General features: G+C 36.8%; 3 protein-coding genes across 10 annotated transcripts in view; 2 read left to right on the top strand and 1 right to left on the bottom strand.

Annotated features, from left to right (window-relative positions):
* Nucleotides 1–15,902, top strand: part of taf1 (TAF1 RNA polymerase II, TATA box binding protein (TBP)-associated factor) — a 119,503-nt gene that overhangs the window by 23,602 nt on the left and 79,999 nt on the right. For 5 of the 6 annotated variants that reach the window (XM_082170755.1, XM_082170756.1, XM_082170760.1 and 2 more), the window contains one exon: nucleotides 2,864–3,308. The exons of the other annotated variant lie outside the window; for it this stretch is intronic. In XM_082170755.1, the coding sequence (XP_082026881.1) occupies nucleotides 2,864–3,101 (238 nt within the window). In that variant the 3' untranslated portion in view covers nucleotides 3,102–3,308. Of the gene's footprint in view, nucleotides 1–2,863; nucleotides 3,309–15,902 lie in introns of those variants that run through there. 6 annotated transcript variants of the gene reach the window in all.
* On the top strand, nucleotides 5,746–10,345 carry LOC309498960 (uncharacterized protein). Of its 2 annotated transcripts, none has more exons than XM_082169950.1 (9): nucleotides 5,746–5,885; nucleotides 6,010–6,118; nucleotides 6,198–6,365; nucleotides 6,613–6,691; nucleotides 6,931–7,007; nucleotides 7,498–7,563; nucleotides 7,821–7,874; nucleotides 8,034–8,175; nucleotides 8,399–10,345. In XM_082169950.1, exons 1-9 carry the CDS (start codon nucleotides 5,816–5,818, stop codon nucleotides 8,498–8,500), a joined length of 867 nt encoding a protein of 288 aa, XP_082026076.1. In that variant the 5' UTR covers nucleotides 5,746–5,815; the 3' UTR covers nucleotides 8,501–10,345. The 2 variants fall into 2 exon arrangements, with proteins under 2 accessions (XP_082026076.1, XP_082026075.1); XM_082169949.1 differs by having other exon boundaries at nucleotides 5,759–5,891.
* igbp1 (immunoglobulin (CD79A) binding protein 1) lies at nucleotides 9,769–13,104 on the bottom strand. 2 transcript variants are annotated; one of them, XM_082169948.1, is made up of 6 exons: nucleotides 12,848–13,104; nucleotides 12,001–12,315; nucleotides 11,333–11,528; nucleotides 11,133–11,209; nucleotides 10,945–11,054; nucleotides 9,769–10,688 (listed from the first exon to the last, which is right to left on the bottom strand). In XM_082169948.1, the coding sequence occupies exons 1-6, from the start codon at nucleotides 13,060–13,062 to the stop codon at nucleotides 10,543–10,545; spliced, it is 1,059 nt and encodes a 352-aa protein (XP_082026074.1). In that variant the 5' UTR covers nucleotides 13,063–13,104; the 3' UTR covers nucleotides 9,769–10,542. The 2 variants fall into 2 exon arrangements, with proteins under 2 accessions (XP_082026074.1, XP_082026073.1); XM_082169947.1 differs by having other exon boundaries at nucleotides 9,769–10,691; nucleotides 12,848–13,103.

Genomic DNA, 15,902 nt, shown 5'->3' on the forward strand with positions numbered 1-15,902 from the left:
TGAGGGCCACTGTCTTTATGTTGTTTTTACATTAATTTGGAGATTAATTGTGAAATTATTGCAGTAATATAAAATATATAAACTAGATATAAACCTACAAAAATTGTATTGTACAAAAGTGTTTTTAATTGTGATTAATGATATATATATATATATATTATATACATATATTATCTGTGGTTAGTGTCATTTATAGTATTACATTTTTTTTTTAAATGGCATTAAAAAAGGCATGAAAAAGCATTAAATTGAATTTGAAGATACCTGCAGAAACTCTGTAGTCAATCCACCTAGTGCATCTTGGTAATGCCCTCAATCAACTTTTTTTCTCTAGTCATGCTCCATACAGCTGTATTTTTTTTAATGCACAATGCAAAAGTGTGGGGAGGAAATATTTTTTTTGACAAATTTAAAAAAGAAAAAACAAGCAATTCAATTGTTACAAAAGATTTCTATTTTCAATTAATGGTGTTCTTTTGAACTTACTGTTATCAAATAATTCTAAAAAAGTATCACAGTTTCCACAAAAATATTAAAGGGCTCACAGGATGGATTATTTTTAATATTTTTATTTATTTAAAAATATTCCTTGAGATTCACTAATAATATTACAAAAAAAATGTATGCTCAAAATATATTTTCAAATCTTTTCTTAAGACTTTTAAGACAGAATGCGTGGATCAAATATAACGATACACAACGGTTTTCTTTCTCAACTGTTTGTTCACATAAAGGACTGTGTTTACAAGGATACTCACAAAGACTGGCATTTTGACACATAAGTGTGTATATTTGACCGTTCAAGCCTAATTAGGCACCAAAAAGAATTCCTTTCAATACTCAAGCGCTCTATAAGCAGCAGTTTTATGTGCGTGCATTTCAGGTGTGCGCTCAGAGACGATCTCTTCAGCATATCTCTGAATGATTCCTCTTTCCCTGCTTATTGCGCTTGAAGGGCTGATGTGATGTCACATTGCACAGACCCCACCCAACGACTGCTAACGGACTCTTTCGTGTTAGCATAGATCCCGCCCTGAGTGAGCTTTACACAGTCCACCATGTTACCTCCTCGCCAGAGGATTTAACAGCAGCATTCAAGTAAAAAAATGTATAATTAAAGCTACTAAAGTTATTCAGTCAAGAAGAGCAGTGAGTGATTTTCTGTTTTTCCTTTGTTGTTTGATTCATATTATCAGCATTTATAGCAGCAGGTACTGTATATTACGCTGCTTTCATCTAATATACACAGGCGATTTCTTTACTTGCTGTTTATGTGAAATTTGTGTATTTGACATAACCTTGTGTTTATTTGACAGTTTAAGTGCAATAAGACATGAAAGAGAACTTAGTTTAATACTCACGGGACGCACCGTCTGACATCCAGCTTTATGTGCGCGTGTTTAGGATGTATGCGCTCAGAAAACCATATATTAGAAGTTTAGACTGATATGGCTTTAAAACGAATGCAGATAATAAAATGTAATGATCTCGTGACCGCGATAGAAATGATAATCAAAACCAAACAGATGTTTTGTTCGTTTTTGGCAGAGTATCGGAGGCACGAGCTGTACAGGCTCCGCCCTCTTCTGGAGAGCGGGGTGGGGAGCAGCAGCTCATTTGCATTTAAAGATACATGCATGAAAACAGCATGTTTTTCCTTCCTCTCAAAAAGGGCATTTACAACATGGTATAATAAATTATCTGTAGAGTATTTTGAGCTGAAACTTCAGACACATTCTGGGGACACCTGAGACTTATATTACATCTTGTAAAAAGGCGCATAATAGGTCCCCTTTAAAAACTCATTAAAATGATAAGCTTTCGTGACGCAATAGAGATGATAGTCCAAAATCTCTGCCAGTTTACAAATTTCTAGCGGTTTATCATGTCTACCAGTATTATAATCACCCACCCCTATTTCAACAAAAGTTCTCTTTTGCTAATTCTTCATTACACTGTTCCTCGTCTAAAACAATCTGCAGTCTAATGCTCCGAACAAACCTATAATCATTCCACGTGATTCGAGACTATTAAAATAAACCATCCATTTTTTCCTGACGTTAGGATCATTCTGAAGTCTACACAGATACACAAATTAGCTGTTTAAACTGGACACGTCAAAGCGAACGTTCTTTTGCTTTTCCATTTGTCCTGTTGTCAAGACTCAAGCATGTGGAGAATGTCAAAAATTGGACAGGCATCTGTATACCGCATCCAGTGCAGACCACGTCAGTGAAATTTGATTTCTCATGTCATCACCCCTTCAAGGAGCTGTTTTTACTGTATTTTTTTATTAATTAAATGCAGTCTTGGTGAGAATAAGAGACTTTTAAAGACATTAAATCTTACAGAACCTTACTAATTTTCCCAGTTTTAGTCTACCCTTATCTACCTTTTCAACCTATTAATATCACACAAAGTTATCAATATTAAACCGAAGATAGCATCTCTCTACAGGATAACTTCTATAAAAACACAATGAAAGGCAGCAGCAACCTGTGTTTGTCATTAACACACTTTGCATTGTATGAGAGTTGTCTGCGTGGCAGTTACTGGAGGATCAGCCCACTTAACCTGCAACATCTACAGGATTTTCTTAGGATTTTAAGAATCAATATTGGATTTTTTGGACAAATATCAGTATCAGTTTTTGCCCATCCCTGGTTCTAATGGCTGTTTTAGAGATCAGATATTGCCGTTGCTAACAAGGTGATGTGGCACTTTTATTTGAAAGGAATCACCTTCTTTTCCTACAGTCACCATATTGAGTTTTGTGTTCTCTTGTATTTTTTAACAAATGGCCTGTCTTCTCCTCATACCTTTCTGAATACACTCTTTCACTTACACTTCCTGTGTGTTATAGTTATGGCAGCTACTATGATGGAGACAGTCAGATGCAAAGGCAGGTGTCCAGCCCCAGGACAGGAGAACAGGACGTAGAGGAGGTGTACGGGATAAGTGAAGAGGAAGAAGACGAGGAGGAGGATGAGCGGAGGCGAGGGCCTAGTGTTCTCACACAGGCACAGCTCAGTGATGAGGAGGAGGACAGTGAAGAATTCAGATCTGTTGGAGGAGACAGTGACATGGATTCTGACAACTAACACATGCTTCTTCCTCTTCTGTCATATGTGCTGTGTAACTGTCCTGGTGGTGATGATGGTGTTGCACATAACTCTGTATATTTCGTACTATTCTAATGGTTGTGTTTACATGTTATTTTTATATGGCTTATTGAGCTTGTTTAAGTGACTCAGACAATGTTTGTGATGAAGAATGTGAGAAATAAATTTTTATGTATCTGAAATGGACACATTCTGAGTTTTGTCCATCCTAAACCTCAATTCACTCTGCCAAACTACTCTTTTAACTATGATCCATCATTCTAAAATTAATTTTAAAACACTGAACTCAGACTTCATTCGGTTCATACGGACAGTTGACTTTTTTTTTTTATATTAAAAGCCCCCCTAAAAAAAAAATCCTCCTATTTTTATTACTTAACTGGAATTAAAGCGTGCAGATTTGATCAGTAAACAAAAAATAATGGATTTTTTTTTTATCAGTTTCAAGTAAAATCTGTCCTGCAATGTGACTGTCAAAGTGAAAGTGCAATTCAGAAACACTATATGGACAAAATGATGGGGATACCTGACCATTATACAGAGTTCATTCAAGGTGCTTTGAAATTGAAGTCCTGGAAAACCCCTTGAAAACAGCCATATTTATGAAGAGGTACTTTAAAAGTGCTTGACTTATTTAAATCCAATATATATGAAATAAAAATGTTTTTAGAAAAAAACACAAATACAATCTTTTCAGGCAAAATTAACACTGCAGCCCATCTATTAAACCCGCATCAGACCTTTTCTCGATACGAAGTACGCCAAAATTAAAATATAAAATATTATTTATCAATAATAGCCATTATAAACTTTCTATTTAATATATATTATTAAATACATGGAATGTTGTATTTTGGATACCTTATGTCTGTCATTTGAGTTAAAAAAATCCTAAATTGTATCTAAATCCTCTTGATTGTAGTCCTTGAAAACCAAAAAAGTAGTGCTTGAAAAGTCCTGGAATTTATTTTTACAGTATCTGTACGAACCTTATACCAACAGGGACTGTAATGTAATCCCGTTCTAAATACATAGACGTTATTATAGAGCTATAACAGCTTCCACTCCTCTGGGAAGACTTTCAACAAGATTTTGAAGTGTTTCTGGGGGAGTTTTTGTCAATTCATCCAGCAGAGCATTTGTGAGGTTAGGCACTGTTTTTGAAGAAGGCTTGACTCAGAATCTCTGTTCCAGTTCAGTCAAGTTCTTCCACACCCAGCTCATCCAATCATGTCTTTATGGACCTTGCTTTGTGCACTAGGCCAGGGCCCAGTCACGCTGGAATAGAAAAGGGCCTTCCCCAAACTGTTCCCACAAAGTTGGAAGCATAGGACTGTCAAAAATGTCTTGGTATGCTAAGGTATTAAGATTTCCCTTCACATGTGGGGCCTAGTCCAACCCCTGAAAAACAACCCCGTAATATCATTATCCCTCCTCCACCAAACTTTACAGTTGGCACAATGCGGTCAGGCACATTGCTTGCTGACATGCTTGTTATAGTTGTTCATGAGTCCCTTGTTTGTCCTGAGCAGTTAAACTGCGCATTGCTCTTCAGAAAAATCTTCCGGGTTCCTCACATTCTTTGGTTTTCTTGCCTCTTCTGCATATTTGAACCCTTTTCAACAGTGACTGTGTGATTTTGAGGACAATTGAGGGACTCATAGACAATTGTTAGTCCAAGGTGAAAACATTCACTGATGCTCAAGATGGCAACACAATGCATTAAGAGCATTAAGGTTGTAAATGTTTATTTTGTTTTAAGATCTTTTTTTCTTCCATTTAGCACTGCCCTTTAGAAGCTACATGAGATAGTTACATTTCCCTGAAGACAAAATAAATGCAATTTACCCTGATTATACTCTATAAAAAGTAGTTAATGCATATTGTACAAGGGGTTCAATCAATTGAATGGTCAAGTCATATCACCTTTATTTATGTAGCTCTTTATACCTCACAAGTTGTTTCAAAGAAGCTTTACACAGAATACAGGAAAATGATTAACTGATGCAAACAGAGTTCATTTTGGCTGTCATTGTTTAGCTGAAGTCAGTTCAGTGTTGATTCAGTTCCTTCATAAAGATCAATTATTAAATGAGTTAATTTAATCTATAAAGCAGTTCTGCAGAAAACAGGGTTTTCCCCATCCAATAGTGTCAGTGCAGTCAAATCAACAATATTGTTGAATATTAAGTGTCCCCAACTAAGCAAGCCAGAAGTGAGTGGCAAGGAATCTAAAACTCCATCAGGTGACAGAATGGAGAGAGAAAAAAAAAAAAAAAAAACCTTGGGGAAAACCAGGCACAAGAATAGTAATTTCTTTAAAAAAAAATTAAAAAAAATAGTTGTTAATGTCCTGCATTGTGGCATGATAAACACAATCTAAAACTACTAAGTACTATATTTGTTCACCAGTTCACCTCATGTTAATTCATAAACTTGAATAGGCTATTTAATAATAATAATTAAAAAAAAAAAATCAAATAGTTACACCAAAGGACCAAAGTTCACGTCCACACCTGCAAATATCTGCAAGAGTTTCATATCCAATATGTGTATGTGAGTGTTTGCGCATACTCCAGCTCTCACTGTGTTGGGTGTGTGTGTGTGTAAATAAATAAATAACCGAGTCAAGTGCAAAGAGCCTATTATGCAAGTGGCACTGGTGGAATTCAGATGTGTGTGGGAACTAAAAGATGAAGGTCTTACTGTACGTGTGTTTCATCTTATTTTTTACTGAAGAGGCAACTGGACAGACGGAAGACCGTAAGTGTGTGTTCAAAAGAAGGCTCAAATATGTTTTTGTAGTATCTGTTTTAAATATAATCATGATATATTAGTTGTAAGCTAATACTGTAATTACCATAGTTTCTGTATGTGTGTTCTTCAGCTTTCTGTGTGAATGTTGCTGACTTTGATCCATGTTTGAACAATGAGCCGTCACCGTGTGATCAGAAAACTAGCAGATGTAGCTGTTTCGAGGAACAGTCATTCTGTCGGTAATCTACCTTTACCGCTCTACACTGTAGTTTAAACTTTAGCTTGTTTTGAGATTCACCCCTTCTGTTTTCTGTGTAGGTGCAACAGTAAAGAAGGCGAGTTTTACATTGATGAAAACTGTTCTCAGAGATGGACAGTAGTGACCTTTGCCCTGGTGGCATCTCTGCCTGGCCTCACACTTGCGGTGTTGGTGGGGGTGATTGTTTATGTGATGATGATGCTTCAATCAAAGAAGAGCCACACAGGGTGAGAAAGAAAAACACAACTCTAGCTTTAAGGGAGCTAATAGTTGCTTTATTGATTTTGAAAAGCATCCGGTAAATGTTGTGTCTCTCTTACATATAGTCTGACTTTATGAGGGTAATTAAAAAATATGACTTACAGCCCATGATGTTCTAAAGTAATTATTGTGTGTTATGCCTAACAAGCAATTCATTCTTTCATTTTGTGCATGTGTGTGTGTGTGTGTGTGTGTGTGTGTGTGTGTGCCCAGTGAAGAAATGAAGACACCCAAGGCAGCTTTTAGAGAGCAGGACTTGTTCCCTGGAATAAATTTTGCTTCTGATATGAATGTGAGTCAACTTAATGTGTCTTGTGGTTAAAAATAGTTAAGGATTCATATCAGTAGCACTAGGCTGCCATAATCCTAATCAGAAATGTGAAACCATCTGGATATATCTTTGAAAGTCATAAAGTCAGCACAATAAATCATAAACAGAGCATACGACAGGTATATCAACTTCCTGAATGGTCTGCCAACTATTAAAAATGCACATTTACTTTTTTTCTGCCTTTTGTCTTGCTTTCAAAGGGTCAACCTCCCCCTAGCATGAGACCTGTACAACAAAATCCCATTCCCATGGCAGCCATGTCCAACCGGCCCTATAGGTGAATTTTATCTCTCTTCTGATGATTATTATTTCAAGGCAAGACACTAAGCCACTGTTAATGCACTTTTCTTCCATAACAATCCTTTTCAGTGAAAAGAAAACATCCAAAATACACATTTAAGTGATTATTTTATTACACTATATCTATTTGCATCTGTAGATTTCAGTTACAGTACATATCTTTAAAGCCGTTTTCTCAAAATGAGAATTTTTTCCCTCATGCACTGAGCCAGAAATCTCCACTTCAGTAGCACTTACATAGATCACATTTTTTTACCGAGGAATTTGTTCATATATCATTCACATGATTTAAATTACATTTTATTCCAGCGGGAAATACTAATAATTCTTTTGAAATGTATCCTGTGGCATTGGCACTGACCTCTATATATTATAGATCACTGCAATGGTTGGAATGTAATTATTTTTATTTTATCTGCCGTATCCTCATGTATTTAAATGTTTCTTTAATCTGCATCGCTCTTCAGTCCATCTAGAAGTGTGCGTCCATCTGCTGGCAGCATGACTGATGCAAGACCCCGTGAGACAAACAGGTATGGGCAGTACAACATGTGAAGGATGCTTGGTGCCCTGTGCTAGAGGAATGAAACAATGCAATTCAAAGCATTTTTAAGTGTCGTTGTTCTCCATTGACACAACACTAACTTTCAGATAATTTGGCACATTTAGCATATAATTAGAATCAAATAACAGTGCTGCATGTAAACAGTAAATGCTTATGAGACTGAAGAATTCAAATGTTTGTTGGATCATGAAAAATTTGACACTTACATTTACATTGCCTCCACAGCATGTACAATGGTATGCGTGATCCTCCAATGGGAGGTCCTGTACAGCCCTACAGGTAATTATACATCAATTTATAATAATAGCTCATACAGTATGTACACACACACACACATATATATATATATATATATATATAAGGACCAAAAGTGAAAATCCTGGTATTCCATGTTTTGTATTTCATGTGTTCAATTCAGTGATATTTGTGTGATTGTAGCAATGGAGCAGGTCGGGGTCAGATTGTTAGCAACCCATATGCAAGAGATTCATCCAGTCGAAATCCCTATGAACACCACAACCCTTCTGCAGAGCACAGCCATTACAGACCACACGCCCCTTCACACGCATATGAAGACCTGGTATGGTTCACAAATGTACCAAATATTTCAGTTTCAGGAATAGATAGGTAAACGTTTATAATCTTTTTTTCCCGGCATCAGACAGCATATTATGATGCACTATACAGCACATGAGCAATTTAGAAGCTGTGTTCTGATAAGACTGAGAATATGAGCTCACTGTGGATGATCAAAGGTCTTCTCTTCAAATAAATAATTCTCCTGCTCTTTATTCCTCCAACAGCCACAGAATCAGCCCTATGCTCCTGCTCCACTCTACAGTTCCTCTGAGCATGGAAACCTGCGCAATGGATTTCCACGACCCACATTAAACCTACAATTTTAGAACTATTTTTTGTATACATCTAATCATTATTGGATCTGATCAATTTTGTAATTATTTGTTGAGTTAAAATGTAATTTGTGGCTATTTTTATATTAATAATTTACATTTATTCATTTAGCATAAGCTTTTATCCAAAGTGACTAACAAATGAGGAATACAACAAGCGATTCATCTCAAGCATCATTCAGAGTAGAACATGCTGGAACAGGTTAAGAAACAGTGAAAGTATAGCAGAGTGTATTTATTGTCTAATCAAATAAAAAAAATAAAAAGCTTACAAGTGTTGCCAACGTGTGCTCTATACTCTGTTTAGTATGAATAGTATTTATGTTTACATGTCCTGTAATACAAGTTTTAGATTTACAGCGGGGTGCAAAAGTTTAAAATTACTTTAAAAAAAGAAAACCCTTGACTTTCAATTGAACCTGCAAATAAAGTTTTAGGAATTTGAACATGAACAATAAAAAAGTTATACAATTATACTATGTGGCACACAAGATACTGTACGGGAAGGAGAGCATGAGGAATTTATTGAACTGCAATTCAGGGTCAAGCTATCAGACTCCTGAACTTCTGCAGTGACCTGGACTGAGTTATTGCAATAACAGTATTTATTTATGATGTGGAATTACTGTATTTATAGGCCACCAGTTAGTTACAAGTGCAAATGCTGCCAATTACCATGTGCAATAATATCATTACTTATATATAGTGTTATATTTTAATGCACATTGTAGCATTTCTTTCTTATATTTTTATGAGTGGAATGGAATTTCATTCCAGTTAAATGATAATAAAAAGTATAAATCACACCCACAGACGTTCACCACCTGAACATTTTTTTTTAAGATGTTTAGCTTTAAAACATTGATCGTGATGTTTATGGTTAATTCCAAGTTTATGGTAAGTTTTATTATACTTTCCTGCATTCAAATACAAAATTCTGCATCCTGTTTGCTACCTCATTTAAAATTCAGGAATTAAAGTGAAATTTAAAAAGCATGAATGGCACATAGAGAAAAGTGCAGATTTTTGGTTGTCATTTTATGAAATCATGCTACAATATGGACATTAGGTTTTGCTCATCAAACCCAGAGGACATACCAAATACTCAAAAACTCATGTTAATTTTTCAATTCAATGCATTTCTCAAATTGTTATGCTGATACTAAACTTGTACTGAAATGTTTTGTATTAAACTACAAAACATATGCATCGTAGACATCGCAGATTACATATAATGTGACAGGAATGAGAAGAAAAGACTGTTTACAGGTGATTTTTCTTTATGTTTACTCAAGAACAGGAGGTTGACCGTACAAAGATTTTTCCTAAAGAAAAGCTAAATTGCCTGATAAAGCAATAAATAAATGTCAGAATAAAAAGGCAGTCTAAACAATTTGTTCCAATGTCCCACAGTTTCTTCAGCAATTCTGATCCACATTAAACAGTGTCACAGGTCCATGCAAGTGCTGATACTGGTTGTAATTGCTCTTGCTGAACCGTCTTCGCTGAAGTCGCTCATCTGACCCGACGACGAGGTCTAGCAATATCTGCTAATGGTTAAAGAACATGCAGTCTTAACCGGCTCCAAATCAAACAGCACATAAGGTGTAATTATGTGGGTGACGACATCTTTCTGAGTCGACTGATTTTGACTTTAAAAGCTAACAGTACAGGGAACACTTCTGTAGAAATCTTGCACTCAGAACAACATCCATGAAAAGGCAAACATTTAATCATGTGGGAAAGAGTGATGTGGAGCGATGCAAGGACGCCCAAACATCCATCTCTACAGATGCCCAGGGGCTTAAGGTCTCATTTAAGATTTATTTAAAGACATTTTTTTTAAAAAATGTCAACTATGCTAAATCTGTTTAGAAAAAAGGTAACCAAATTAACTAACCACTAAAGCGCCGCTCTCTGTTGTGTCCATGTCACATTGGCAGCATTGGGATGTTTATTTGTGGGAACTGAAAAGATGCGTGTGTGTGTGTGTGTGTGTGCCTGTGTGCGTGCGTGTGTGCGTGCATGAGATTAGATCAGCCCATGTTCTTGCGGTTGCCATATCCTCTCCGGTGTGTGTCCTTCCAGTTGTCCCAGTCACGTGCCTTCTGCAGCGCCTCTTCATCATCGTTCTCCTCCTTCCTCTCTCTTTCAGCTCTCTCATCCTCCTCTGCATCACAATCTGCTGTGGAGGAAAGACTGAATTGAGTAAAAAGGCAAATCTCTCCTCAGTTTTAGTACTATAAACTGAACACTAGGCCTGTCAGGGTTACGGATTATTGATCTAATAGCAATTATTTGAGAAAAATGCTAATTTCATGATTTTGACAGGCCTACTGAAGACTTCTAACTGAAAGTAAATGAAAGACATTGATTCTATTTATATCTTTTAATAAAAGATTATGTCCTGCAAAAGCACTCAATGCGTGTGTAAGCACCTGCGCTGCGTGGTATGCCCTGGTCAGGTAAACATCCTTGCCGTCGGTGTTGGTCATACCATTCGTCCACTGTCATGGTGGGAAGGCTGGGATATCCCTCACCAAACACTCTGCAATACATTCAGAAAAACACACACACTAGTACTGCAGCACTGAACTCCACAGGCACACTCCAAACACACACGTACTTCGCCTGCATGGCATCCTTAGTCAGGATAAAAGGCTTCATGGGCGGTCTTTTGGGTGGGGATGGCTGGGGGTTGCTCTACAGAGACAAACAATTATTAGTAAGGCTGTCAATCAATTCAAATTTTTTAAAGTGTGGTAGATGTACGTAAACACAAAATAAAAGCACAGTTGTAATTCAGAGTACGCGGCAATGAAATACCTGCTTGAAAAGCTCCATCCGTTTCAGTATCTCGATCTCCTGGTTGATGGAGTCGATCTCCTCAAGGGCTAGTGTCACCCACCTGCGCACGTGCAGCAGGTAAAAATCTCTCACCACCTCTTCATCGGCTGAACCCGATTCAACTAGTCCCCTGATCTCACTCAGCTTGGCTTCTGTCTCCTTACGCTGATTAAACCTGGAAACAACTTAGTGTAAATATGCCACACGGATCCACAAAAATATTCAGCAGCACAACTAGTTTTCGACATTGATAATAATAAGAAATGTTTCTTGCGCATCAAATCTGCATATTAGAATGATTTCTGAAGGATCATGTGACACTGAAGACTGGAGTAATGATGCTGAAAAATCTGCTTTGCCATCACAGGAATAAATTATATTTTAAAGAATATAAAATGACATAAGTTACATTTAAAATTACATAATTAAAATAGAAGAATATTTCACAATATTACTGTTTTTTTTTTTTTTTTTTTTATAAATGCAGCCTTGGTGAGCATAAGAGAATCTTACCGACCCCAAGCTTTTGAACAGTAGTGTATATAATAATAATAATAATAATAATAATAAAAATGTTATTGGTGTACCCTGGACATCAGATGACGGAGAGATACATGCATGTAACCAAATCTTCAATCCTAACCCACCTCTCGATTTTGGCTTGTCTTTGTGTTGCCATGGCGATAAGGTCTGGCTGTGACATTGGCATGGGGACTGATGGATTCATGCGCTCCTCAGTAGGAGTATCTGTTGTGTTCTCACTGGCTCTTGGCAGCTGAAAGCTACATATGTCATAGTCCTTGCACCTCTGGAGAAAGTCCCTGAAGTAGACGTGGGCCGCCTGCACATGCTCCAGCCGCTTGCTGGGGTTCACTTGTTTCATGGTGAGCGCTCCCAGCAAAGCTGGCAACAGCAGGTACTTCAGGTCGGTTGTGGAGATCTCCTCCAGGGCCTCATTATGACTACCCGAAAAATAAAAGACAATTAATACAGCACATCAGTAAGTTTTACATTGGCTGATGTTTCATAAGGACCACGTTATTTATTTGTGCATTAGTGCAATACACTAACATTACTTGCCTAGATTATATGGTTTAGGTAAAAAAAAACCCCATAAAAATCCATAATGCTTGTAATATCTCATGAGTAAGTAAACAAACCAAAAAAAAAAAAAAAAAATCAATGATATTAACGTTACATCACCATGACGTCTTCAATTCAGAGTAAAACGGAGTACACAGCCGAGTAATAATGTATGAATTGGGTAACATTACAACTAGTTTTGCAGATTAATGCCCTTTTCTGTTTACTACTGTACTGTAAAACTAAAAAGCACATTAACTCTTTTAATTTGCAACGGATGACTAGACGAAAAATAGTTCCCATCATAACCAGCGCGTCGCTCGCTTGTAGTGCTTTGACAGCAACACTGATTATAAAATGAGCATTTGAAGTGTGCGAGAGTGCGTGTAAGTGTGTGTTGTTCTATCTAACCTGAACAGGTTCAGCTGATTGACCATCCTCGTCGCCTCCTCCAGTTGCACGATGGCGCGCTTCACTTTCACCTGCACCGCGGTGGAGCTGCTCGACTCATGCGTGGTGTCCACCTCATCATACAGCTTCCAGCCCCGATCCAGTAAATCCGACAGCTTCGGAGCATCTGAACCACTGGGGTTTTGTGTACTGTTTGTGTCTTCAGCAGCCGCCATTTCTCAAAGCGTTTTTAAGACCCAACTCGGCTTCCGTCTTTTCCTGTTCCTATAGTTTGTATCCGGTCGGTTTCTAGATGTTGCAGTTCTGACGACTGACTGTGGATGTCAGCAGAGATCAGTGCTTATTATACCTCTCTTTAGATAACAAACAGCTATTAGCATTGCAATAAATAAATAAATAAATAAATAGCGAAATATATAAAAACACAGTAATATAAAATATAATTCAACTTAACTTAACAGCCTATTAATTGCAAATAATTTACAGTTTTAAAGCATTCGTTTTTAGCTGCTTTAGGTTTAAAATAAGAAGTGCTTGGAGCAACTTACAAATATACAAATATACATTTGTGTAAATAAAACTTACCTATAATGAAAATATTATTACAAAAGAATTCAGCCTCTTTTTATTTATTTTTATTTTATTAAATTTTTTTTGCATAAAAAGACCAAACTTTACAATGTGATATAAAAAAACAGCTATTACATTATTTATATATATATATAAAAACACTTCATTCTGTCCCAAAAGCACATAAGAAAATCAATTACTAAAAAGATGATCCTGAAATCTTTTTGAAAAAATTTACAAACTTACTCTTAAAGGTTCACTACATTAAAGGTTTTGAAGTAACTTCCTTAACTTTAGGTTACAAAGGAAATGAAAAATATTTAACTCTAATTTTGATAGAGTCAGCTTTTGAAAACCTTCTAAAACATTTATTTTAACAGGAAACGGAAAATATTCTTTTGTAATTATAGTGACCTCAAAAAAACATTGTTTTTACATTTGCCATGATGAATTGTCAATGAACAGATTAGAAAAAGAGTTGAACCCATCCCTCATCTGAATGTGTTTACAATTATTTTAAATACGAGTTTACCAGGAGATTATATTTGTAACATCCTATCGTTTTTATGCATAAACAAGAAAAAAAAACAATTTGCCATTTAGGCAAAACAAGTCCCAATAATTTACAAAAAAAAAAAAAAAAAACTTTACAAAATTTGCTTTTTCACAATGCAAAAACTACATTCCCGACCTGAATTTCTCTCTTGTTCTCCTCTGGAAAGTATATTAATAGGGTATGAGTTCCCACACATATTTTTTCCTCTTTAATTTATTAAAAGGCTTACTTTGCACAGTGAAAATATTCAGAAAAACTGTTGCTTCTTAGTTTGCGTGTAAAAATGTTTTGCATGTAAAACTCCTGGTCTTTTTCTGTCAACATGACCATTCTGAACTATATCTTTAAAAAATCTAAGTAGCAAAAGATCTCCCACAGGGCCACTCAGTTTTCATTTTAGAAAGCTTTACACCCAGTATAAACACAGATCTGTGACAACATTAGCATTAAGAAACCATTTGTCTCTGTGGTCTCGGTCACTGTATGCATTACCGTGTGCTGGATTATTTGTTTGTGTTAGTATGAGGGCAACTTAGCACAAATGGCTGATATTAATGATTTTGCCTGCAGTTAACGGAATCATTCATACCATGTAGTACAAATAAACTTCATAAAGTAACATAGTCCAGGGCTGCTTTAACTCAGAATACTGAGCCTTTGTTAGGACAAAGCGGAAACTCGACTCATTTTCCCATGGTGTTGTATCGCTGAACCTCTGGCATGATCAGTTGTTAGGAAACCAAGACACATTAATGTGATGATACACGGGACAACTTTTTTCGAGCAATGTAGCCGAGCGATGTTGAGAATTGAGAATGGGCAACACATTTCTATCTGGATACTTTAGTGTCTCACCTGCTTGCCAATTGATGGCAACATTGCTCAAAAAGTTGCCCTGTGTATCATCACCTTTAGAGCCATTATCGTGATTGACGAGAACTCTCTCTAGGCTGAGGCAAAAGTGTTTATTCAGTTCACTGATCCTGATCCCGTCTTTTCTTAATCTACTGCTTAACCACACATTTAAACTTGCTGAATGCAGCTAAAGGCCTTTGAGCAGGTGTGAGATCCTGTGCACTCTCTAATGTGTATATTTTTTAATCACTTTAATGGGCTCTGAGGTTATTTTGTCTTTCTGGCCACGAAAAGCAAATTCCCCTCATAGTGGAGGACTAACTCTAACCCAGTCATGACCTTTAACCCTGATCTCTACCCTTGGAAAATGCAACATACATCAACTGTCACCCAATAGAATAACAGACAAACCGCATTCAAATAAACCCCAGAAAACCCCAAATGAGCTGCAGAGAGATGAAATAACAGCATACGTGTGAATGTGATTTCCAACTCGCTGCTTTTTCTGGCCGCATCGATCAAACGGAATTTAAGTTCTAATTTAGTCACGCCAGGCTGTTGATTCTTCACATATTTGGAGTCGCTTGCAGATCTATTCTCAGTATGTGTGTGTGTGTGTGTCCGGCTATGTTGTGAGATTTACAACCTTTTGTGCCCTTTGCTTTGTCATTGCAGCACCAGCAATATGGGGGGCAGAACTGACAGGTGCCACACACACACACACACACACACACACACACACACACACACACACACACACACACACACACACACACACACACACACACACACACACACACACACACACACACACACACACACACACACACACACACACACACACACACACACACACACACACACACACACACACACACACACACACTCAAATACGCAGTCCAAAAACTGCTTTCACAGAACTCACATGAACATGTTAGAAAGCAAATGGACCAAATGTCCCTTCCATAAGGAGGATGGCTTAAGAAAGGGACTAAATAATGTTTAATCAAAATCAAAAAAGCCAAAGGGTTTTTGAAAGGGGAAGGTTTATGGTCTAGTCAATATTAAAATAGT

The sequence above is a fragment of the Leuciscus leuciscus genome (genome assembly GCF_965113295.1).
Source record: "Leuciscus leuciscus genome assembly, chromosome: 5".
Classification (NCBI taxonomy): domain Eukaryota; kingdom Metazoa; phylum Chordata; class Actinopteri; order Cypriniformes; family Leuciscidae; genus Leuciscus; species Leuciscus leuciscus.